Below are 24,021 nucleotides of genomic sequence, written 5' to 3'. Positions count from 1 at the left end.
TATGAGGTGTTTACCCTGTGCCAGGCATTGTGCTGGTTGCTTTATATACATTACGTCTTTTCTATTTATAGCAGTTTTGTGAGTTAGATGTTATTTTATATATGAGGAAATTAAGGTATAGAAGTGAAGCAGCTTGCCAGGATCACTCACATTGGAGTGGAGGAGCTGAGATTGGAGCTTGTTTTCCAAAATTCCGTGCTTTTTTCATATTATTATTTTAGCCAGAAGGTTTTAAGAAACATTAAAATTTTTTTCTTGCCTTTAATAAATACTTGGTATTGTAGCATGTGTTTTGGGAATGGGATAAAGAAGTGTAAGCCTAGTTATTCCCTCAGAAAGCTTAAAATCAGTTAGAATAAACACAAGCATAAATGTGAATAAAAACAGTTTAAGACTAAGTACTCAGTTGTGTGATGTATTTATTCAGTGAGTGAGTGAGTACCTACTGTGTGCCAGACATTGCAACTGTCTTCTGGGAATACAGGAGAGACTAAAGTCCCTGCCTTTATGGAGATTCCCTTATTTATTATCTGTCTCTTTTACTGCTATATAACAAATAAATAAAATAATTATAGATTGTGAGTGTTCTAGTTTGCTAATGCTGCCGGAATGCAAAACACCAGAAATGGTTGGCTGTTATAAAAGGGGGTTTATTTGGTTACACAGTTACAGTCTTAAAGCCATAAAATGTCCAAGGTAATGCATTGACAGTTGGGTGCCTTCACTGGAGGATGGCCAGTGGTGCCTGGAAAACCTGTTAGATGGGAAGGCGCGTGGCTGGCGTCTGCTTGCTCTCCCAGGTTGTGTTTCAAAATGGCGTTCTCCAAAACGTCTGCACCAGCTTCTAACGGCTGTTTCAAAATGTCTCTGTAAGTTGCAGTTCCTCTTTCAGCTCCTGTGCGTTCTTCGCAGTGTCCCTCTTGGCTGTATCAAGCTTGCTCCTTCGGCCTGAGCTTATATAGCGCTCTAGTAAATTAATCAAGGCCCATGCTGAATGGGTGGGGCCATGTCTCTGTGGAAATTATCCAATCAGAGTCATCACCTACAGTTGGGTGGGTTGCGTCTCCATGGAAACACTCAAAGAATTACAATCTAATCAACACTAATACCTCTGTCCACACAAAATTGCATCAAAGATAATGGTGTTTTGGGGGACATAATACATCCAAACCAGTACAGTGAGTATGCTATATAGGAAATAAACACGATAACATTAGGAAGGTAATATGAGAGTGAGGAGGATGGGGGGGGTGTTATTCTGGAATAGTGTGGTCAGGGGAGGGCTTTCTGTGGTGAGGAGGATTTGAGATGAGATCTGAAGGATAGGAAGCCAACAGTTTTGTTAAGAGCGCAGGGAAAGGGTGTGGTTGGCAAGCTTAATGATCCGAAGGCAGGGCAGGGTTTGGCATGTTGAGGAAGATAAAGAGGACTGTGTAATTAGAACATAGAGAATGAAATTGCGTTTGAAATTTAAGAGGTAAGAAGGACCTTGCCATGGGAGGTCACAGGAGACTTGGGGCAGCTTTTGAGAGCTGTAGTGTTAGAGAAGGCTTCTCAGATAAGATAGGGGTAGAAAGTTAGAATAGAAATAGTAAGAGTTATAAGGTCAGACATCCAAGAAGGTTTGAGGGGGAAGGATGATGTGAATAAAGGTATAGACTTTTAACTCCAAATCATATTGGATAATTTAGATAGCATTCGGATAATTTAAACAGTATCAGACAATTAGCAATTGGTTAGATGGGTAGAGTAAGATGCATAGTAGCAGGTTAAGTAATTTCAGGCCTATTTTTCCCCAGGTTGATGAGATCTAATAGCTGTGATAAAATCAGATTTGAGATTTGGGATAAGCTAAATGTTCAAAATTTTTTTCTATGAAACCGAGGGGAGTTTTTTGTTTGTTTGTTTGTTTAATATCTCCTTGGTCTTTCTTAAGAGACAAGAATTATGGGGAAATTGCACTCCGGAGTGACAGCATCAGTAATTTTATGAAGGAAGAATATGTGAGTTAGAAAGGGTTGATATTTATTTGCTTGTCTGTCTGCCCCACTAGGATAGTTTCCCGTTAGGGCATAAACTTTGTTCCAGGCATTGGGGGATATTGCTGTGTACAGGATGATACTTGGCACGTAGTAAATGCTTAATAAAGATTTGTTGAATGAATGAATACGTCTACAAGTCTTGGCTGTTTTGAGAGAAAATCTCATTGCAATCTTCATTCTCTTCTAATTAAATACTTTATTAGTGCTCTTATACATTATTACACACTCTGTTTTTTCCGAATTTGTTTTGAAATACTAAAATTATGTAGCTTATTTAAATACTTACTAATTTAATTAAAATGTTTCTTGATCACAAATAGAATATAATGTGAAAACTGGCTACCATCCTTTAGCTTTTGCCAATTTGAGGAAGGAAAACTCAACGCTATAGTAAAAGTAAGGTCTCTAGTTTTCATTGTATTAGACATTGCAGTATGAAGCTATTTTCAGAAATGAAGCTGAGACAAACCTCTAGCACTGCTGAAAACATCTGTTACCACATAGAACCACAATTTTTTGTTTTATGAACACTGTCACCGTTTTTTGCCCCTGACAGTTGCTTCACTATTGCCATCTCAAGAACCCATAGAACTTTGATTTGAGACCTGCTTCTCTACTCTTCCATGTGTGTTGTGATTTTACAACATATATCGGTTTGCGTATTAGGAGTTTTGCAGCCTTTTTGTGGGAGAGATTTGCTTGAATCCCAGATGATGCATATTTGCCCAAAATCCAAAGAAACTTCTTAATTTCATGCAACATCTAAAAAGTACATTTAGGGAGGAGGAGGGGAAAGCCCAGAATCTTTCTCAATAATCAGAGCTGTAGTAGTGCTGTTATCACTTAGATTTCTGCATGAGTCTGCTTTTGATTTCTTTTACTATTTTTTTGGTAAATATTCACATTCACAAATTTCACATCAAACATCAATAAGAGGAAGGCAACAATGGGACTGTCTGCCATGACCATGAGACCTTTTCCTTTAAATTTCTATAATGTCTTGATACTAGAGGTGAATAAATGAAATTTTGGGGGGGAAATGAGGTGTACAACTTGTTCCAGAATAGGAGAGAACAAAGTAAGATTTTTTTGTTAAATAAAATCTTATTAGTCTTGCTAATCTAAAGCAAAAGGAGCTAATAGTAAATAATTTCTCTCAATTTTTAAGTGTTCACTGTGAGGACCCACCTTGCTTACTTTCTTTTTGATTTCTTCCTGTTAGAATAGATACATCCAGAAGAGGGATCATAAACAAATGAAAACAACTGATGACCTCCTAAAGAAAAGTGCTGGCTGGCCTGGGAGTGGGGGAGTGAAAGTGCAAAAGCATTTTAAAGTGATGGAAACTACTTCTATAAAGGAAAAATTGGGATATGAATAAAATATCTAAGATCAGATATTCTTGTATTCTACCTAGGTGTTACTCTAATCTCTTCTGAGAAGCTAATTGCCATATTATTTATATACAAAACTTATAAATTCACAGTAAAATTATTATCTCTCATGAAGTTAAGTCCATCAACTAAACAGGGTATAGGTGTAGGGATTTTATTTTATCATACTTACGAGCTAATCTTAGCCTGATACTGTTTTATGGTTATTGGCAGAAGACATGAGATTGCTGGGTCAGAGACAAAGAAGTTAACTACTTAAAGTACAAGCAGCACGAGCGAGCATCGGTGTGTGTGACATTTCCCCTTATCCCTAAGACCCATGGGAGAGTTGCCGAGGCCCAGATTGATGCTGCACGCACAGTGAATTTGCATCACAGCTGAGGAACACTGAGCTTGGGGAACTCATCATTTAATAGCAAGCAGTAAGCAAGCCTGCTTTTTGTCCCAGAGGGAGATGTTGCTGCATCCTTTAAGGTTGTTTGCTGCAAACACAACCCCAAGGAATGACTTGGGTAAAAAGAAGTCAAGTCTTGTGTACTTAGTATATCCAGCAAGATGTGTAGGAGCACAGGAGACACATGGAGGACTGTTCCTCCCAACACAGAGATGTATTCTGCTTTTCACTAATTGAAAGATATTTTACAGAACTCCAATTTTGATTTTATTTTTCAAATTGGAATGGATACACTTAGTTTGAAAACTGAAGGCAAATTGCCAGTAGATTTTTGTTTTGAAATTTTTTTGGGCAAATATTTTGAGCAATGGTTGTATTGCTTTGACTTTTTGAATGTGTGCCAAAAGTTTTTAAAGATTATTTCCTGTTTACTAAGAACTCTGAAAATGAATTATAACGTTAAAAAAAAAAGCTTTCTTTATGTGGCTTATTCTGTATTTGCCTGAAGTCTGAAAGAGTTGCAACATTCTGCCAGAATACTTGGGTACTAAATGCCTGACTTTGGGGTTGAAATTGTTGCTATTTTAAAACTTCTTGTATTTATTTGGAAGTCCCTGTATTCTTTAAAGGGTAATGACTAACATTTTTTGAGCATTTACTGTATGCGAGGCATGGCTTTAAGTTCTTTATATGTGTTAATCTTATTCAACCAATTGAACCTATGAGGAAGGTCGTACTATCTTTATTTTTAGAGGAGGGTAAAACAGAAAGGTTAAATAACTTATCCAAGGTCACATAGCTAGAATGGTGGAGCCAGTGTGACCTCAGAACCCGTGCTTTTAACTGGGGATCTGCAACACATTTCCAACGAATTGCCGGGCTGTCAGGTCAGGAAGCCTAAGAAATTTGTGGATAAATAGAAAGAGGAAGAGCCAACTCTGTATCTTACTAATACTCTCTTCTTGCCTCCTGTTTCCCCAATGAAATTCAGTAGTTGTCAGCAGGGTGAAGAAATAGGAGAGAACTTTTAACTCCTGCTTCTAGTTTCCTCTTCCCATTGCTGGCATCTGTCACAGGTATATGCATACCACTCCTATAGCAGTGATATTGTTTGTCTTTACTAATGTCAGTTACCAGGAGAGGTAGTTTATGTAATGTTTAAGAGCAGGGACTTGAGAGACAGATTGCTTGGGTTAAATCCCAGTTCTGCCACTTACTGGCTGATTACCCTTGGCCTAGTTACTTTACTGAGCTGCTCACTTTTCTTGGCTGTAAAATGGGGATAATATAGAACATACCTCATAGGGTTGTTGGGAGGATGAAATGTGTGAATATGTATAATATATTTAGAACAATACTTAGCAACACACTATGTGCTTTTTTTTTTTTTAATTAATTTATTTTTTTTTTATTTTTTTATTTTTTTATTTTTTTAATTATCATTTTATTGAGATATATTCACATACCACGCAGTCATACAAAACAAATTGTACTTTCGATTGTTTACAGTACCATTACATAGTTGTACATTCATCACCTAAATCAATCCCTGACACCTTCATTAGCACACACACAAAAATAACAAGAATAATAATTAGAGTGAAAAAGAGCAATTGAAGTAAAAAAGAACACTGGGTACCTTTGTCTGTTTGTTTCCTTCCCCTACTTTTCTACACATCCATCCATAAACTAGACAAAGTGGAGTGTGGTCCTTATGGCATTCCCAATCCCACTGTCACCCCTCATAAGCGACATTTTTATACAACTGTCTTCGAGATTCATGGGTTCTGGGTTGTAGTTTAATAGTTTCAGGTATCCACCACCAGCTACCCCAATTCTTTAGAACCTAAAAAAGGTTGTCTAAAGTGTGCGTAAGAGTGCCCACCAGAGTGATCTCTCGGCTCGTTTTGGAATCTCTCTGCCACTGAAGCTTATTTCATTTCCTTTCACATCCCCCTTTTGGTCAAGAAGATGTTCTCCATCCCACGATGCCGGGTCTACATTCCTCCCCGGGAGTCATATTCCACGTTGCCAGGGAGATTCACTTCCCTGGGTGTCTGATCCCACGTAGGGGGGAGGGCAGTGATTTCACCTTTCAAGTTGGCTTAGCCAGAGAGAGAGGGCCACATCTGAGCAACAAAGAGGCATTCAGGAGGAGACTCTTAGGCACAAATACAGGGAGGCCTAGCCTCTCCTTTGCAGCAACCGTCTTCCCAAGGGTAAAACTTATGGTAGAGGGCTCAACCCATCAAACCACCAGTCCCCTATGTCTGTGGTCATGTTAGCAACCATGGAGGTGGGGTAGGCGAATACCCCTGCATTCTCCACAGGCTCCTCAAGGGGGCACTACATCTTTTTTTTTTTTTTTCCTTGTTTGTCTTTTTTCTTTTCTTTTTTTTTTTTTTAACTTTCCCTTCTTTTTTAAATCAACTGTATGAAAAAAAAAGTTAAAAAGAAAACAAACATACAATAAAAGAACATTTCAAAGAGACCATAACAAGGGAGTAAGAAAAAGACAACTAACCTAAGATAACTGCTTAACTTCCAACATGTTCCTACTTTACCCCAAGAAAGTTACATAATATAGCAACATTTCAGTGAACTTGTTCCTACTACATCCATCAGAAATTAACAGACCATAGTCATTTCTGGGCATCCCCAGAACGTTAAATAGCTTATCTGTTCTTCTTGGATTATTGTTCCCCCTTCCTTAATTGCTCTCTACTGCTAGTTCCCCTACATTCTACATTATAAACCATTTGTTTTACATTTTTCAAAGTTCACATTAGTGGTAGCATATAATATTTCTCTTTTTGTGCCTGGCTTATTTCGCTCAGCATTATGTCTTCAAGGTTCATCCATGTTGTCATATGTTTCACCAGATCGTTCCTTCTTAGTGCCGCGTAGTATTCCATCATGTGTATATACCACATTTTATTTATCCACTCATCTGTTGAAGGATATTTGGGTTGTTTCCATCTCTTGGCAATTGTGAATAATGCTGCTATGAACATTGGTGTGCAGATATCTGCTCGTGTCACTGCTTTCCGATCTTCCGGGTATATACCGAGAAGTGCAATCGCTGGATCGAATGGTAGCTCTATATCTAGTTTTCTAAGGAACTGCCAGACTGACTTCCAGAGTGGCTGAACCATTATACAGTCCCACCAACAATGAATAAGAGTTCCAATTTCTCCACATCCCCTCCAGCATTTGTAGTTTCCTGTTTGTTTAATGGCAGCCATTCTAACCGGTGTTAGATGGTATCTCATTGTGGTCTTAATTTGCATCTCTCTAATAGCTAGTGAAGCTGAACATTTTTTCATGTGTTTCTTGGCCATTTGTATTTCCTCTTCAGAGAACTGTCTTTTCATATCTTTTGCCCATTTTATAATTGGGCTGTCTGTACTATTGTCATTGAGTTGTAGGATTTCTTTGTATATGCAAGATATCAGTCTTTTGTCAGATACATGGTTTCCAAAAATTTTTTCCCATTGAGTTGGCTGCCTCTTTACCTTTTTGAGAAATTCCTTTGAGGTGCAGAAACTTCTAAGCTTGAGGAGTTCCCATTTATCTATTTTCTCTTTTGTTGCTTGTGCTTTGGGTGTAAAGTCTAGGAAGTGGCCGCCTAATACAAGGTCTTGAAGATGTTTTCCTACATTATCTTCTAGGAGTTTTATGGTACTTTCTTTTATATTGAGATCTTTGGTCCATTTTGAGTTAATTTTTGTGTAGGGGGTGAGGTAGGGGTCCTCTTTCATTCTTTTGGATATGGATATCCAACTCTCCCAGCCCCATTTGTTGAAAAGACCATTATGGCTCAGTTCGGTGACTTTGGGGGCCTTATCAAAGATCAGTCGGCCATAGATCTGAGGGTCTATCTCTGAATTCTCAATTCGATTCCATTGATCTATATGTCTATCTTTGTGCCAGTACCATGCTGTTTTGGCAACTGTGGCTTTATAATAAGCTTCAAAGTCAGGGAGTGTAAGTCCTCCCACTTCGTTTTTCTTTTTTAGAGTGTCTTTAGCAATTCGAGGCATCTTCCCTTTCCAAATAAATTTGATAACTAGCTTTTCCAAGTCTGCAAAGTAGGTTGTTGGAATTTTGATTGGGATAGCATTGAATCTGTAGATGAGTTTGGGTAGAATTGCCATCTTAATGACATTTAGCCTTCCTATCCATGAACATGGAATATTTTTCCATCTTTTAAGGTCCCCTTCTATTTCTTTTAGTAGAGTTATGTAGTTTTCTTTGTATAGGTCTTTTACATCTTTGGTTAAGTTTATTCCTAGGTACTTGATTTTTTTAGTTGGTATTGAAAATGGTATCTTTTTCTTGAGTGTCTCTTCAGTTTGTTCATTTCTAGCATATAGAAACATTACTGACTTATGTGCATTAATCTTGTATCCCGCTACTTTGCTAAATTTGTTTATTATGCTCTAGTAGGTGTATCGTTGATTTCTCAGGGTTTTCTAGATATAAGATCATATCATCTGCAAACAATGACAGTTTTACTTCTTCTTTTCCAATTTGCACGCCTTTTATTTCTTTGTCTTGCCGGATTGCCCTGGCTAGCACTTCCAGCACAATGTTGAATAACAGTGGTGACAGCGGGTATCCTTGTCTTGTTCCTGATCTTAGAGGGAAGGCTTTCAGTCTTTCACCATTGAGTACTATGCTGGCTGTGGGTTTTTCATATATGCTCTTTATCATGTTGAGGAAGTTTCCTTCAATTCCTACCTTTTGAAGTGTTTTTATCAAAAAGGGATGTTGGATTTTGTCAAATGCTTTTTCAGCATCTATTGAGATGATCAATTGATTTTTCCCTTTCGAGTTTTTAATGTGTTGTAATACATTGATTGTTTTTCTTATGTTGAACCATCCTTGCATGCCTGGAATGAACTCCACTTGGTCATGGTGTATGATTTTTTTAATGTGTCTTTGGATTCGATTTGCAAGTATTTTGTTGAGGATTTTTGCATCTATATTCATTAGGGAGATTGGCCGGTAGTTTTCCTTTTTTGTAGCATCTTTGCCTGGTTTTGGTATTAGATTGATGTTAGCTTCATAAAATGAGTTAGGTAGTGTTCCATTTTCTTCAATGTTTTGAAAGAGTTTGAGTAAGATTGGTGTCAGTTCTTTCTGGAAAGTTTGGTAGAATTCCCCTGTGAAGCCATCTGGCCCTGGCTATTTATTTGTGGGAAGATTTTTGATGACTGATTGGATCTCTTTGCTTGTGATGGGTTGGTTGAGGTCTTCTATTTCTTCTCTGGTCAGTCTAGGTTGTTCATATGTTTCCAGGAAATTGTCCATTTCTTCTACATTATCCAGTTTGTTGCCATACAGTTGTTCATAATATCCTCTTATAATTTTTTTAATTTCTTCAGGATCTGCAGTTATGTCACCTTTTTCATTCATTATTTTGTTTATATGGGTCTTCTCTCTTTTTGATTTTGTCAGTCTAGCTAGGGGCTTGTCAATCTTGTTGATCTTCTCAAAGAACCAACTTTTGGTGATATTTATCCTCTCTATTGTTTTTTTGTTCTCTATGTCATTTATTTCTGCTTTAATCCTTGTTATTTCTTTTCTTGTACTTGGTTGAGGATTGGTTTGCTGTTCATTTTCTAGCTTCTTCAGTTGATCCATTAGTTCTTTGATTTTGGCTCTTTCTTCCTTTTTAATATATGCGTTTAGTGCTATAAATTTCCCCCTTAGCACTGCTTTTGCTGCATCCCATAGGTTTTGGTATGTTGTGTTCTCATTTTCATTCGTCTCTATATATTTAGCAATTTCTCTTGCTATTTCTTCTTTAACCCACTGATTGTTTAGGAGTGTGTTGTTTAACCTCCAGGTATTTGTGAATTTTCTAAGTCTCTGATGGTTATTGACTTCTAATTGTATTCCTTTGTGGTCAGAGAATGTGCTTTGAATAATTTCAATCTTTTTAAATTTATTGAGGCTTGTTTTATGTCCCAGCATATGATCTATTCTGGAGAAAGTTCCGTGAGCACTAGAAAAGTATGTGTATCCTGGTGATTTGGGATGTAATGTCCTGTATATGTCTGTTAAATCTAATTCATTTATCAGATTGTTTAGGTTTTCAGTTTCCTTATTGGTCTTCTGTCTGGTTGATCTATGTATAGGAGAGAGTGATGTGTTGAAGTCTCCCACAATTATTGTGGAAACATCAATTGCTTCCTTTAGTTTTGCCAGTGTTTCTCTCATGTATTTTGTGGCACCTTGATTGGGTGCATAGACATTTACGATTGTTATTTCTTCTTGCTGAATTGCCCCTTTTATTAGTATGTAGTGGCCTTCTTTGTCTCTCAAAACATCCCTGCATTTGAAGTCTATTTTATCTGAGATTAATATTGCTACACCTGCTTTCTTTTGGCTGTAGCTTGCATGAAATATTTTTTTCCATCCTTTCACTTTCAGTTTCTTTGTGTCCCTGTGTCTAAGATGAGTCTCTTGTATGCAACATATTGATGGTTCATTTTTTTTGATCCATTCTGCGAATCTATATCTTTTAATTGGGGAGTTTAATCCATTTACATTCAATGTTAAAACCGTGAAGGCATTTCTTGAATCGTCCATCTTATCCTTTGGATTATGTTTGCCATATTTTTCCCTTTCTCTATTAATATCCTTTATTGTACCCATACCGAATCTCTTTAGTACTGAACCTTTCTCCAAGTCTCTCTGTCCTGTCTTTGTTTCTCTGTCTGTAGGGCTCCCTTTAGTATCTCCAGTAGGGCAGGTCTCTTGTTAGCAAATTCTCTCAGCATTTCTTTGTCTGTGAAAAATTTAAGCTCTCCCTCAAATTTGAAGGAGAGCTTTGCTGGATAAAGTATTCTTGGCTGGAAATTCCTCTCACTCAGAATTTTAAATATATCGTGCCACTGCCTTCTCACCTCCATGGTGGCTGCTGAGTAGTCACTACTTAGTCTTATGCTGTTTCCTTTGTATGTGGTGGATTGCTTTTCTCTTGCTGCTTTCAGAACTTGCTCCTTCTCTTCTATGTTTGACAGTGTGATCAGTATATGTCTCGGAGTGGGTTTTTTTGGATTTATTCTATTTGGAGTTCGCTGAGCATTTATGATTTGTGTATTTATGTTGTTTAGAAGATTTGGGAAGTTTTCCCCAACAATTTCTTTGAATACTCTTCCTAGACCTTTACCCTTTTCTTCCCCTTCTGGGACACCAATGAGTTTTATATTCGGACGTTTCATATTATCTATCATATCCCTGAGGTCCATTTCGAGTTTTTCAATTTTTTTCCCCATTCTTTCTTTTATGCTTTCATTTTCCATTCTGTCATCTTCCAGGTCACTGATTCGTTGTTCAACTTCCTCTAGTCTTGTACTATGAGTGTCCAGAATCTTTTTAATTTGGTCAACAGTTTCTTTAATTTCCATAAGATCATCCATTTTTTTATTTAGTCTTGCAATGTCTTCTTTATGCTCTTCTAGGGTCTTCTTGATTTCCTTCATATCCCGTACTATGGTCTCATTGTTCATCTTTAGTTCTTTGAGTAGCTGCTCTAGGTGCTGTGTCTCTTCTGGTCTTTTGATTTGGGTGCTTGGGCTTGGGTTATCCATATCGTCTGGTTTTTTCATATGCTTTATAATTTTCTGTTGCTTTTGGCCTCGTGGCATTTGCTGAACTTGATAGGGTTCTTTTAGGGTTTGTAGACCTATTGAAGTCCTTATCTCTAATTTATCAGATCTGCAGCTTCGTGGAGTACACTTTCTCTAACTAACCAGCAGGTGGCGTCCACGAGCCACCTGTTCTCCACAAGCCAGATCTCCCCTGCTTAGCCTTTTTGGTGAGTGGGGGAGTGAGTCTTGTGGGGCCCAATTGGTGTACCAAGCTTGCGTGTGTAGTTGGTGTTGCCTGCCCTGTATGTGGGGCGTGTTTCTGGGCGGTGGGTGGCCCTAACAATCAAATCTCCATGATGATCCTAGAGTTTTAAAGCTGCTGCAATAGTCTAATCCTTCAGTTCAGTCCTGCCACAGTTTGTCTCTGCCACTGACCCACAAGTCTTTGGTATTGGCCTATGGCTCCTGAGACTTGCAAGTGGGCCCCTCTTCCAGGCTGTGCACCCCGGGTCCTCTGTTGAGGGATGACTGTGCTATGTCACAGGTGAGTGCCGTCCCACCAGGGCAGTTCTGGGCTGCTGGGCTGTGTAGGGAGGCTCCCAGTCTGCTTAAATGATGGCTGAATGGGGCTTTGTTAATTCACACTGCTCCACCTTCCCAGCTCTGGGACATTCAGCTGAGGTTGCAGGGAAGGCTAATGTCCACGCCCAGTTTTGTGGTGTGTGCCTGTTATTTGAAGCACTTCCGTCACACTGGGTTGTCTGGGGCAGCTCTGGGCTATGGGGCTGGCGATGGGCAGGAGTGTTTCCTGTCCACCAGGATGGTGGCTGTGAGCGGACACCCCCCTTTTCTTGGGAAGTTGTGGTGTTTAGTGAATTTTCTCAGCCACTGGATTATTGCCTTTTGTCTCAGAGCTCTCTTAGTTCTGCTCTTGACTTGACGTGCCCAAATTGCAATTCTTTGAAGCTTTCTGTATTGAGCTTCTTAGAGTAATTGTTTTAGAAAAAGCAAAAAGGATTTAAAAAAAAAAAAAAAAACAAAAAAAAAAAACGGCCCTCCTCAGAGATCTAATGGGTTATTGAAATGCTAATAGACAAAGGAACCAGGGCCATTAAGGAAAGGTGCACAGGGCAGAGAGATCAGCTTTGCTTCGGGATTTGCATATGCGCCTCAAGGCCTGAGCTCCGCCCTTCCCCTTTCTATGTTCACCAGAACTCCAAAAATCCTCTGCTTTTATTTTGGAGTTTTTCATGTTGTTTTTTTTCTATGCCTGTCTCCTCTCTGCTGGGCTGGCTGCTCTCAGAGTCTCTGGTGTCTGGTCTCAGTCTATCTATGGTTGGAGTTTGAATCAGTAGAATGAGTTTTCGATAAGAGCAGCCACTGCAGTTCTCCCTTCTCCTTCCCGGAGCTGACAGCCCCTCCTCCCCCGGGACTGAGCCTGGCAGGGAGGGGCGTGGGTCCCCTGGCCGCAAAAACTTAACAGATTTCGCTGATCTCAGCAGTTCCACGTTTTCATGAGTGTTGTATGAAGTTTGCCCAAAGACAGATTGCTCTGTGGTGTCCAGTCCACGCAGTTCCTGGCTTTTTACCTACTTTCCTGGAGGAGTAACTAAAACTTACAGCTCACCAGTCTGCCATCTTGCCCCGCCTCCACTATGTGCTTTTGAAGTGTTTGCTGCTATTACTATTATTCGCAAACACTTTTAGTATGAACTTGTGCTAACCAGTAATTGAAGCACCCCTGAAATCTTGGTCCGTGATCTCTCAATATCCAAAGTGAATTTTTCATTACTAAATATTATGTAAAATATCTGGTTGATACCACTGATTCATATTGATAATTTGGATTCTATTTTTTTTTTAATTGCACATTATTGTGCTCCTTGGATATTATGTTTTTTACGAATTGAGGGTTTGTGGCAACACTGCATGGAGCTAGTCTTTTGATGTCATTTTTCCAACAGCATGTGCTCACTTTGTGTCTCTGTGTCACATTTTGTAGTTCTTGCAATATTTCAAACTTTTTTAGCAGCATTATACCTGTTATGGTGATCTGTGATTAGTGATCTTTGATATTACTATTGTAATTGTTTTAAGGTGCCACAAACTGCACCCATAAAAGATGGTACACTAAATGTATAAATGTCGTGTGGGTTCTGACTGCTCCACCCACCAGTTGTTCCCCATCTCTCTTCCTTTCCTCAGGGCTCTCTCTTCCCCGAGACATAACAGTATTGAAATTAGGCCAGTTAATAACCCTACAATGGCTTCTAAGTCTTTAAATGAAAAGAAGAGTTGCATATCTGCCACTTGAAATCAAAAGCTAGACATGATTAAGCTTAGTGAGGAAGGCATGTCAAAAGTGAAGGTAAGCCAAGGGCAAGACCTCTTGCGCTAAACAGTTAGCCGGGTTGTGACTGCAAAGGAAAAGTTCTTGGAGGAAATTAAAAGTGCTACTCCAGTGAAAACATGAATGATAAGAAAGAGAAAAAGCCTTATTGCTGTTATGGAGAAAGGATTAGTGGTCTAGATAGAAGATCAAACCAGCCACAATATTCCCTGAAGCCAAAACCTAATCCAGGGCAAGATCCTACTTTCTTCAATCCTATGAAGGTTGAGAAAGATGAGGAAACTGTAAAAAGTTTGAAGCTAGCAGAGGTTGGTCCATGAAGTTTAAGGAAAGAAGCCATCTGCATAACATAAAAGTGCAAGGTGAAGCAGCAAGTGCTGATTAGAAGCTGCAGTGAGTTATCCAGAAGATCTAGTTAACAATAATTGATGAAGGTAGCTTCATTAAACAACAGATTTTCAGTGTAGAAGAAACAGCTTGATATTGGAAGAAAATGCCATCTAGGACTTTAATAGCTGGAGAATAGAAGTCAATGCCTGGCTTCAAAGCTTCAAAAGACATCTGAGTCTCTTGTTAGGGGCTAATGCAGCTGGTGACTTTAAGTTGAAACCAGTGTTCATTTACCATTCTGAAAATCCTAAGGCCCTTAAGAATTTTAATAAATCTACTCCACCTGTGCTCTATAAATGACCCGGCAAAACAAAGCCTGGAAGAGAGCACATCTGTTTACAACATGGTTTACTAAATATTTTAAGCCCACTACTGAGACCTACTGTTCAGAAAAAGATTCCTTTCAAAATACTGCTGCTCATTGACAATGCACCTGGTCACCCAAGAGCTCTGATGGAGATGTACAAGAAGATTAATGCTTTTTTCATGCCTGATAACACAACATCCCTTCTGCAGCCCATAGATCAAGGAGTAATTTCAACTTTCAAGCCTTATTATTTAAGAAATAGATTTTGGAAGGCTATAGCTGGCATAGATAGTGAATTTCTGATGGATGTGGGTAAAGTCAATTGAATACCTTCCAGAAAAGGTTGACCATTCTAGATGGCATGAAGAACATTCATGATTCATGGGAGGAGGTCAAGATATCAACATTTACAGGAGTTTGGAAGAAGTTGATTCCAATCCTCGTGGATGACTTTGAAGGATTCATGACTTCAGTGGAAGAAGTAACTGCAGATGTGGGAGAAATAGCAAGAGAACTAGAATTATAAGTGGAACCTGAAGATGTGACTGAATTGCTGCAATCTCATGATAAAACTTTAATGGATGATGAGTTACTTCTGGATGAGCAAAGAAAGTGATTTTTTGAGATGGCATCTACTCCTGGTGAAGATGCTGTGAACACTTTCTCTGGTTTGGCTTCCAGCTCTGTTACTTCTCCGAAACTGCTTTTGCTAAGGTCACCAAGGTCATCCATGTTACTAAATCCAGTGGCCACTTTTTTATTGTCCTCTTCCTTGACCTCTCAGTGGCATTTCACCCGGTGAGTCCTTTCTTCTTTCTTGGAACACTTTCTTCCCCTTGGCTTCAGGAAGACCACTTTCCTGGTTTCCCTCCAACTTCAGTGGCCACTGTCTATACTAACTCCAGTCCCATGAGTTGCCTTTTGATATTCACGTGGAGATGCCCCAGTTCAGAAGTAACATGGCAAATCCTGTTTAGATTTCCCTGTTCTCCCAGGTCTCCTCCTTCCCAGGGCTTCCCCATGGCAGTTAAGAGCATCACTACTTACCCAATTATCCGGATTCTATTTTTAAAAAGTCACTTCTAGGTGAGCCAGAGTGCCAGTAATGATTGTCTTAGATTCTTGTGCTGGTGGTTTTCCTTGTCTTGCAGTCAGGTATAGGGCAGTGGTTCTCAAACTTAACAGTGTGTTAGAATTACATAGGAATAGTTGAGTTCTGATTTGGTAGACTTGGGGTGAGTTCCTAGGAATCTGAATTGTTAAACCCATTCTAGGTAATCTGACGCCTGTAGTCTGAGATGATAATTTGGGAATCGATGATTTAGAGGCCGAATTCAAACATAACAGGAAAAGGAGATTATAAGAGGTAATAACTTATATATTTATCTGTTAGTTTGCGGGTAGGCAAGGATGATTTGTAAACTAAAAAATCATTTAATTTGTTTAAAGATAGTGATAGGATCTGTTCTCATATACCTATTATTTTTAAAAAATCTGTTAGATAATTTTATTTTGGGGACAATTCTGTAAATACCAAAAGAAATAGTATAGGACTCTTGAGGTGAAGAAGAAATATTTGGGCGGACTTGTTTTTTCGTCAGCTAAATGGCAGCACATGTATTTAATTATTTTTTAATTTTTTTGCAGTTCATTATTTATTTAGATGTTTAAGCTCTCGCACTAGGTTTTTACAAGCTGGTGAACACTGAAAAATTATTTCTCCCACAGAACTGTAACTACACAGTACCAGACAGTATAAATATATGGTTGAAGTAACATTAATACACGTCACCGTTTTATCAATTACATAATAAAACAGATTATCAGGTATCCAGATATTAAGTTACACAGCTCAAAAAGCATATAAAATATTAGATGTCTGCTGAATCCTTAGCAGAAACCTACTATCTTTTTTTGCAAGAGAGGTTGGGAAGAAAAGAAATCACACTTTGAACAAAAGTAATGGTTGGTAAACAACTTCCGATAGATACGGGAAAAAAATTACAAGAATTTTGGAAATTTTGATTAAGAATTATTGTAGCTACCCTAACAAAGAATCTCTACCTTTTAAAAAAATATTTACTAAATTAAAGAGCATATTCTACACGTTCTGCGCAAGACAAAAGCAACATTTTACTAAAATATTTAATAGGCCCCCTCCCATTCATTTGTCAGGCCCTCCCTGTTAAGTTGCACCCCAAAGTGCAAACATTAAATTAACTGTAAAGCTTTTTTGTCTGGAGACATTGAAGACATGTGCTTCTGTACAATGTAGATTTTCAAAATGGAGGTTTTTCTCTAACGTCACAAAATGAGATTTATAGAGAAGACATTAAAATCCAACAAAATTCCATGGCTGAGCAAACCTGATGTGTACTGGTACGAATGTGGGAGATGCAAACAAAGTGAACAGGCAAATAACTACACAGGCCCTAGTTTCAATGTTTGAAATGACTGAAGGAATAAACCACATAAAGTCTAGAATGTTCATAGTTCCTGGGACTTAAAGTTCTGTATGATACTAAAAATATAATACAAAGTATTGTACTGGGTATTTTGGTACCTAATCTCTTTAAATTTTTTATGTATTGATAAAATTCTGGCATGGGAAAAGATTTAAAGAAGACTTATAACTCAATACTACATGATTTCAGGAAAGGTCAGTTGTTACAAATGATAAACCCTTTTTAAAAGCTAACCAGCAAGAATCTTTTGTTAAATGTCCAAATAGGCTGATTGTAACCCAGAGATAGAGGTTGCAATTCTGTCAAACTCATAGCGTGGTAAAACTGCTTTTCAATATTCCTGTGGAAGCTTCATTAGACTTACCAACACGTTGGCTAATATGTAGGTCAAATTAGATCCTTCCTCTCTCAAGTTCCACTTCCAAGGCAATAGCATCAGGCACCCCAGTTTTATTGAATGCAACATTCAATAAAATGACCCTTGGAATCTTTGAAGCGCAGCCACATTTTAGGAACGGTACTTCTCCAAATACAAAAGTTGCTTGCTGTTAAAAACCCCACGCCGCTTTTGTCTTATGAACTGTACTGCATCTTCATATTTCATTCCACCTTCTATCAATGCTAGGGCAACAAGCACTGGAACGCTCCCAAGACCTGCAACACAATGAACAGCAATGCAGCAACCAGGTTGTTCACGAAAGTTAATTTTTACAAGACTTAATTTTTACAAGACTTAATGAATCATCAACAGTCTGGTTGAATGGTGGTGCACTATCATCAAAAGGCCAATCAAAAACATGGATGCCTTCTTTCTCCACAAGAGCAGTGTCATAAGTTGCTTCGCATACTCTTACTATTGTGGTAACTCCATACTTCTTAAGTTCCTCTATAAATTTGCTTAAGGTTGCATTGGTTGGATTGTGTGTAATAAGAAATAGCATGTTCTTGTATTGACTTCCACAGGAGCTGGGCGGTTCATTCGAGCCATGTTAACTTAGTTAAAAAACGCTCAAAAGGGTTATGAAAGAATTTAAAAAATTGAATACAGAAATGATGTAAAGAAACTGAAGTCTACTTCAATATATTCCACTTGAAGTTCTCTGTGCTTTGAGTATGAAATTGGGAGTAATGGGCAATGAAATGAACCTCCTAACAAGAAGCAGCGATTCTTCAATCCAGTAATACTGAGGCAATATAAAGAAGTGCACTGAGGTTTACCCCATCCAGGTCAGAACTCTTGTAAAATGTTTTGCGGATTTCAGTTCAGCACTTCTGTGTCCAGGTTAACCACTCTTACGGGGGTCTCTTGGTGGAGCAGTAACGACTTTCTGTAGTTCACTTGTCTGTATGGAGGTCATGCTGTACCTGGCAGTAATCTCCACTGCCCTTCAGAAACTCCATAAACGTGTGACCAAGAACACAACAGAGCTGAGGAATCTGTTTACTCATTGAAGATTGTGGCCTAATGCAGCCAGTCCTGAGGCGGCAGCGAAACAGGTGGCAGTGATGGCAATGGCTGCAGGTTAGGGGGCGGTGGTGGTCATCGCGAGGCGGTGGCAGAGGAATAGTCGGTGTTGGAACCAGGCTCTACCATGCAGTCGTATTTAATTATTTTTAACCTTTGTTTTTAGTGTGCCTGCTATGTACAAAGCATTAAAAGTTATGATTAAGATGGCAGTCCGCCAAGCAGGGAGAATAGTACAGTGTAAGTTTTGACCCACTGGAGTGTGGTTGGATTGACTTTGACTGCCAGACTTGGTAGAGGGAATTCATGTATATTGAATATTACTTAATATTCGTAACAACTGTGCAAGGCACTGATTATTTTGCAAATGAGAAAACTGAGTTAAAAAGAGATTAAGAAACTTGTCCAGAGTCACTTACTGAGTAAGTACCTGAGCAGAGATTAAAACCTAGGGTTTTCCTGACTTCGAAGCTACTCAAAAATAGAATCTTATGTTAGTCTCATGGAACCTTGAGACTTTTTGGAGCTTATGTCATTTTCTTTGGACCTCTCATCTTTGCCTTGTTGACATGCTTATTTGATTTCACTTAAGATTTGATTAAAACACAATTTACCATATCATTTGTTATATTTAATTTTTTCTGCTTTAAAAATGCTACCCATATTTTTCTCAACTTTATGAGTTTAGGAATTAATTTAGACATTATACAGTTCAGAAAGGGGATTAATTTGTAATTAATTTGTATGTTTTCAGTTTTACAACTATAAGAAAACAGTGAACTTTTAAAACTAGAGGTTTGTTGTAATTACGAAGTTTTATTTCCTTTAAGAAAAGCAACAGGTAATTAAAGGATAATTTTGTACTGTAATAGGAGAACAGAAACTACGATTGCCCTTTTAATTATTATTAAAAATGGCAAGTTGGTGTATTTTGGATATTCTTCCCAGCTGTTAGGCAGAACATACAGGAGGGACCTGATTGGCTTAGGGACTGTTTCTGCTGCAGAGAAGAAAAAAAGATACAGACTCCTACCAAGTTCCCAATGTAGTAATGTTTGTTTAATGATGTAGCCAAATTGTCTGTAGAGTACATTTCTGTTATATGAATTCTATTTACCTATTATCTTTCCTATTGGGAAATCTTAAAGGTGTCTATAATAGTTTCCTAGAACTGCTGAAAGAAATTACCATAAACTCAGTGGCTTAAAACAGTAGAAATTTATTTTCTCAGTTCTGGAAGCTAGAAGTTGAAAAACAAGGTGTCATCAGAACCTTGCTTCTTCAAAGGCTCTAGGGAAGAATCCTTCCTTGCTTCTTCCAGCGTCTGTTGGCTCCTGGTATTCCTTGGCTTTTTTTGCTTGTAGCTGCATCCCCCTAATCTTTGCTTTTGCTGTCACATGGCCTTCTTTTCTTCCCTCTGCGTGTGTATGTCTAAATCTCCTTCTCCTTTCTCTTGTGAAGATACTAGTCATTGGATTTAGGGCCCACCCTAATCCAGTATACCTGCAAAGACCCTCTTTCCAAATAAAGTCACATTCTGAGGTTCTGGGTAGACATGAATTTTGAGGGACACTGTTCAACCCAGTAAAATCCCCCTCAGAATATTTGGTATTTAGTTGTAATGAATTCATGCTTGAGACTGAAGAGATATTTTCTAAATTACACATTTAAAGGATAAAACTGATAAGCCAGTTTGAAATATTGTTACCTTTGTCCCTAAGTGTACATTGCAGATTTCTTCTAATACAAGTTGTATTGTAGGTGTATGTTTTACTGTGATTTTGAGTTTCTTGGTGGCCAGAATGATCTCCTCTTATCTAATGTTTTCTTATAATTAATTACTGGTTCTTTGTCTCAGAGAGAGATAGTGTATTGAAGACTGCTTATTTGTGTACAGTCTTCTGAAGATAGTTCATTTTAATGGAATCTCCAAATATAGTTATAATATAAAAAAGGAATTCAATTTGAATCAGATTTAAATTATTCTCCTTTATACAGTAATTAATGATAGCTTTTACTTTTTTTTTTTTTTTTTTTTTTACTTTTTTTGAAATGTTACAGACCAGGTCTAACCTTTTCCATCAATGCTGTTATGTTATAGTTTGTGATTTAGCCATGCAGCCAAGTCACATTTGTTGCTTTAGTTGTGGAAACCTTTTATTCCCAATTTTTTCTTCCTTATTTTGTAGGGAATATTAATGAAAGTTTCAAGAAATGATAATTCTTGCTTCACTAGAAGTTGCAAGTTTATAGATGGCCTCTTGTTTTTGTATTTGCTTGTTGGTGTCGACTTTAATTCCTAAAAGTGAATATACCAGATATAGAATTAAGAAAAGGAACTTCAGCTTTAGGGATGACAATTCATGTGATTTCAACCACAATTCAAACTTGAAAACTGCATTTATCGTAGACATTTTGAGCTATTAAATCAGTGGTCAAGTTTCACTGTAAAGTTACTTGATAAACCCAAATATTAACTATATTTTATTGATTCTAAGACTTTTTTTCCCATTTAATACCTCCAGATTTAGAATGCATTAAAAAAAATTTTTTTTAAGAGTCTGTGAAATGCAATAATTAGATTTCAGTTCTGCTGCTATAGTAGAGAAGCCCAAAATACTTGATGAGACAGAAATTCATCTCTTTCTCATGTAAAAGTCCTGGAGGGCAATCCAGGGCTGACCCCTTCTACTGTATTGCTTATCCTTAACATGTAATTTCTATTTACCATGTATGCTTTTAAGGCTAGTCCAGGAAGTTGCATCTATCACTTCTACTAAATTTGGCAGAACATGGTCAGTGGTGGTCACTTTTAGCTACAGTGAAATCTGGGAAATGTAGTCCTTACTAGGGGCCATATGCTTAGCTAAAAATCATATTACTGAAGAAGAAGAGAAGAATTGGCAGACAGCTTGCAGACTCTGCCACCATGATCAAATACTAATTTTTGTCCAGTGCTTATGATTAGCTTGACATAAGAAATCATCTGGTTATGCTGGTCAGGAGAAGTAGAAGGTCAGAGAACTGAACTTGAAATAGGTTTGTAGGCAATGGGAAAATATTCTTTAGGATGATCAGAGCTGTTCTTGCTTGCCTTTCTTTCCCTCACTCTGAGTTGAAAAGAAATTTTATCGAAGACCTTATTTCTTAGCAGAACGTTATTTTGTTCCCAAGAGGTGGACTCATAGGAACCATGAGAGAACAACTATTCCTGTTTCCTCCTCTTACCCATCCTGGAATGGCAAGAGAGCACGCTGGCAATTTTTATAGGGTTGGGCTTGTCAAAGCACAGTACCCAAAGACAGTACTCTGATTATCATTGGACTTTTCCCACATCTTTTATTAAGTAAAGGATATTTGTCTAGAATAGTTCTCTAGAATTAATATAGCACTCAGTTTAGTGTGCTTGGTTTGTTATTTTGATAAATAATTTTGATTTAACTTCAGGATTGAGATCTTTAACCTTTAGTGCTATGTCAGTGTACATACTTCTCTAGTGCATAATAAAAGAGAAGGAAAAAGGGAGAGATGAAAGGAGGCTGTAAAAAGAAAAATATCAAGATGGTTTTGATGAGGAATGGGAGAGTGTAAATTTCATGTAAGTTACTTACCATTAATTTAGTTTTATATTCTTTTGTTATGTGATTTTCCATCCATTTAACAGCTTACTTGGTGCCAGTCTTTGTGCTAAGTGTAAGAAGTACAGTGGTGACTAAGATGGTGTGTATAGTTTTAAGAATCCAGAGACATTAACAGGCATTTATAAATCAATATTATCAAATGTAGTGAAGCATGCTATAGGATCACATAGGCATGGAATCCAGCACAGAATTAGGTGGTTCTGTGATTTTTAAAAATCTTACTTATTTTTATCTTTTTACATCTTTTGTTGTGAAATATATGCAGAAAATTGGTAATTTTCATAGTGTGATTTAACAAGTAGAGCAAATTTCAAAGAATATTATGGGTTGCAGTTCCACAATTTCAGTTATTTCCTTCTAGCTATTCGAGAACCACAGAAACTAAAAAAATATTTATATAAAGATTCAGTATTCGTAATCCTTTGTTAAATCTTGTCTGTTGCTGCCCTCTCTCTTGTTTAATCACTTTCTCAATCTTTAGGGATATCTGGGCAGTGACCACTCTAACTTCTTCATATTGAAAAGTGGCATCGACATTATGGGGAAGGGGGATGCTTCTGGTTGATGTTCTTGAAGAGGCTTTCATAAAGTGGCAGTTCTAGCCAACAAGAAATTGTAACCCCTTCAAGATTATAATTGAAATAGGAATTTATCTTAAAATCTTGGTAAGCATGGAATGGTCTTTTTTTATTCCTCCAGAAAAACTCACAGCATTTCATTGAATCTAAAATGCCACTTATTCCAATAATGTCAAAATGTGGGGAAAAATGACTGATAAAGACTATAAGTCCCCTTGAATAAAGACACATTGTGATTTTAGAGATGTTTAAATGTGAAAAATATCTCTGAATTGATGAATGTAATAAATCCTTGGTGCATTTGTAATCAACAGCTTCTTAGAATGGAGGAATATAGTAAGAGAAACTAAAGTAACATCTGTTTATAAGTCAATATGATTTAGAGTGCTCTGACTTTGTCATTATAGAAATGTAGGTTTTGACCTTTTTGTGCCATGAATATTGAATTAGTTGCTAGGCAACCTAGTGCTAAAACAGCTGCTGAGACAGGATCACCCTGATCTTTTCCAGGTCCTCATGCTGCTTGCATATTATAGGGAGGTAGTGGTGTTGCTCGCTGCTTGTTGGTCATAGCCTGAGTAACTACAGCTTTAAGGCTGGGCAGATTTATCCTTTGTTAAAGCAGTGGCCTTTGTAGTGCAGCCTTGCACACACACATTTACTCATGCATGTGCATGTTTACATACATTTAAAGGATTTCACAAAATAATTCTAGGCACACTATGGGACTCATTCTGACGTAGCCTGTTCCTTTTCACTACAAAAAGAAATATGCTGATCATTACACCACTTTGGACATTCTAATCTTTTTAAATAACAGAAACTTGGAAAATTGATGCTTGTTGTGATTTTGAGCATTTCACTATTTCTCTTTTTTAAGTACCTTCAGCTGTAATAGTTGTGCTAATTCTGTTCTTGCTCTGAAAGAATGAACCTGTTAGTTGAGGGAAATAAAAATAAGTAAAAAGAAATAAAACAAGTTTCTTTAATTTTTTGTAGGTCAGCATCGAATTTGAAATATTTAAAGTGGATACAAAACTGTTTCAGCAATGCAGACAATTAAGTGCGTTGTTGTGGGTGATGGTGCCGTTGGTAAAACATGTCTCCTGATATCCTACACAACAAACAAATTTCCATCTGAATATGTACCGACTGTAAGTATAAAGGCTATCGTGTGTTGGTGAAATGTATGATAATTTGATACCCTCTTGAACACTCTTCCTCTGTGTGTACTGAAATTTTTGTCTGCCTTTGTTTCCTGTTTTTAAAGATCTTGACTTCCCATGGGTAAATTATATACACTTTAAAATTAAACAGCTGAAAAATCAGTGGAAAGTCAAAAGGGGTGACACAAGGGTTTGCAAGAATTGCTGGGAGGCAAAACTCCAGTA

At 37.7% G+C, this 24,021-nt stretch overlaps 1 protein-coding gene and 1 pseudogene across 3 annotated transcripts in view; one reads left to right on the top strand and one right to left on the bottom strand.

Annotated features, from left to right (window-relative positions):
• CDC42 (cell division cycle 42) overlaps nucleotides 1-24,021 on the top strand; it is an 80,793-nt gene that overhangs the window by 18,185 nt on the left and 38,587 nt on the right. The window contains exons 1-2 of one of the 3 annotated variants that reach the window (XM_037828246.1): nucleotides 22,574-22,717; nucleotides 23,630-23,784. In XM_037828246.1, coding sequence (XP_037684174.1) covers nucleotides 23,680-23,784 — 105 coding nt within the window. In that variant the 5' untranslated portion in view covers nucleotides 22,574-22,717; nucleotides 23,630-23,679. Of the gene's footprint in view, nucleotides 1-22,573; nucleotides 22,718-23,629; nucleotides 23,785-24,021 lie in introns of those variants that run through there. The other 2 variants (XM_037828244.1, XM_037828245.1) reach the window with 2 other exon arrangements.
• LOC119527811 lies at nucleotides 17,397-17,934 on the bottom strand (annotated as a pseudogene).

The sequence above is a fragment of the Choloepus didactylus genome, chromosome 2 (genome assembly GCF_015220235.1).
Source record: "Choloepus didactylus isolate mChoDid1 chromosome 2, mChoDid1.pri, whole genome shotgun sequence".
NCBI classification, from domain to species: Eukaryota; Metazoa; Chordata; class Mammalia; order Pilosa; family Megalonychidae; genus Choloepus; species Choloepus didactylus.
Note: the sequence above shows the minus strand (reverse complement) of the source record. Positions and strands in the feature narration are given on the sequence as shown.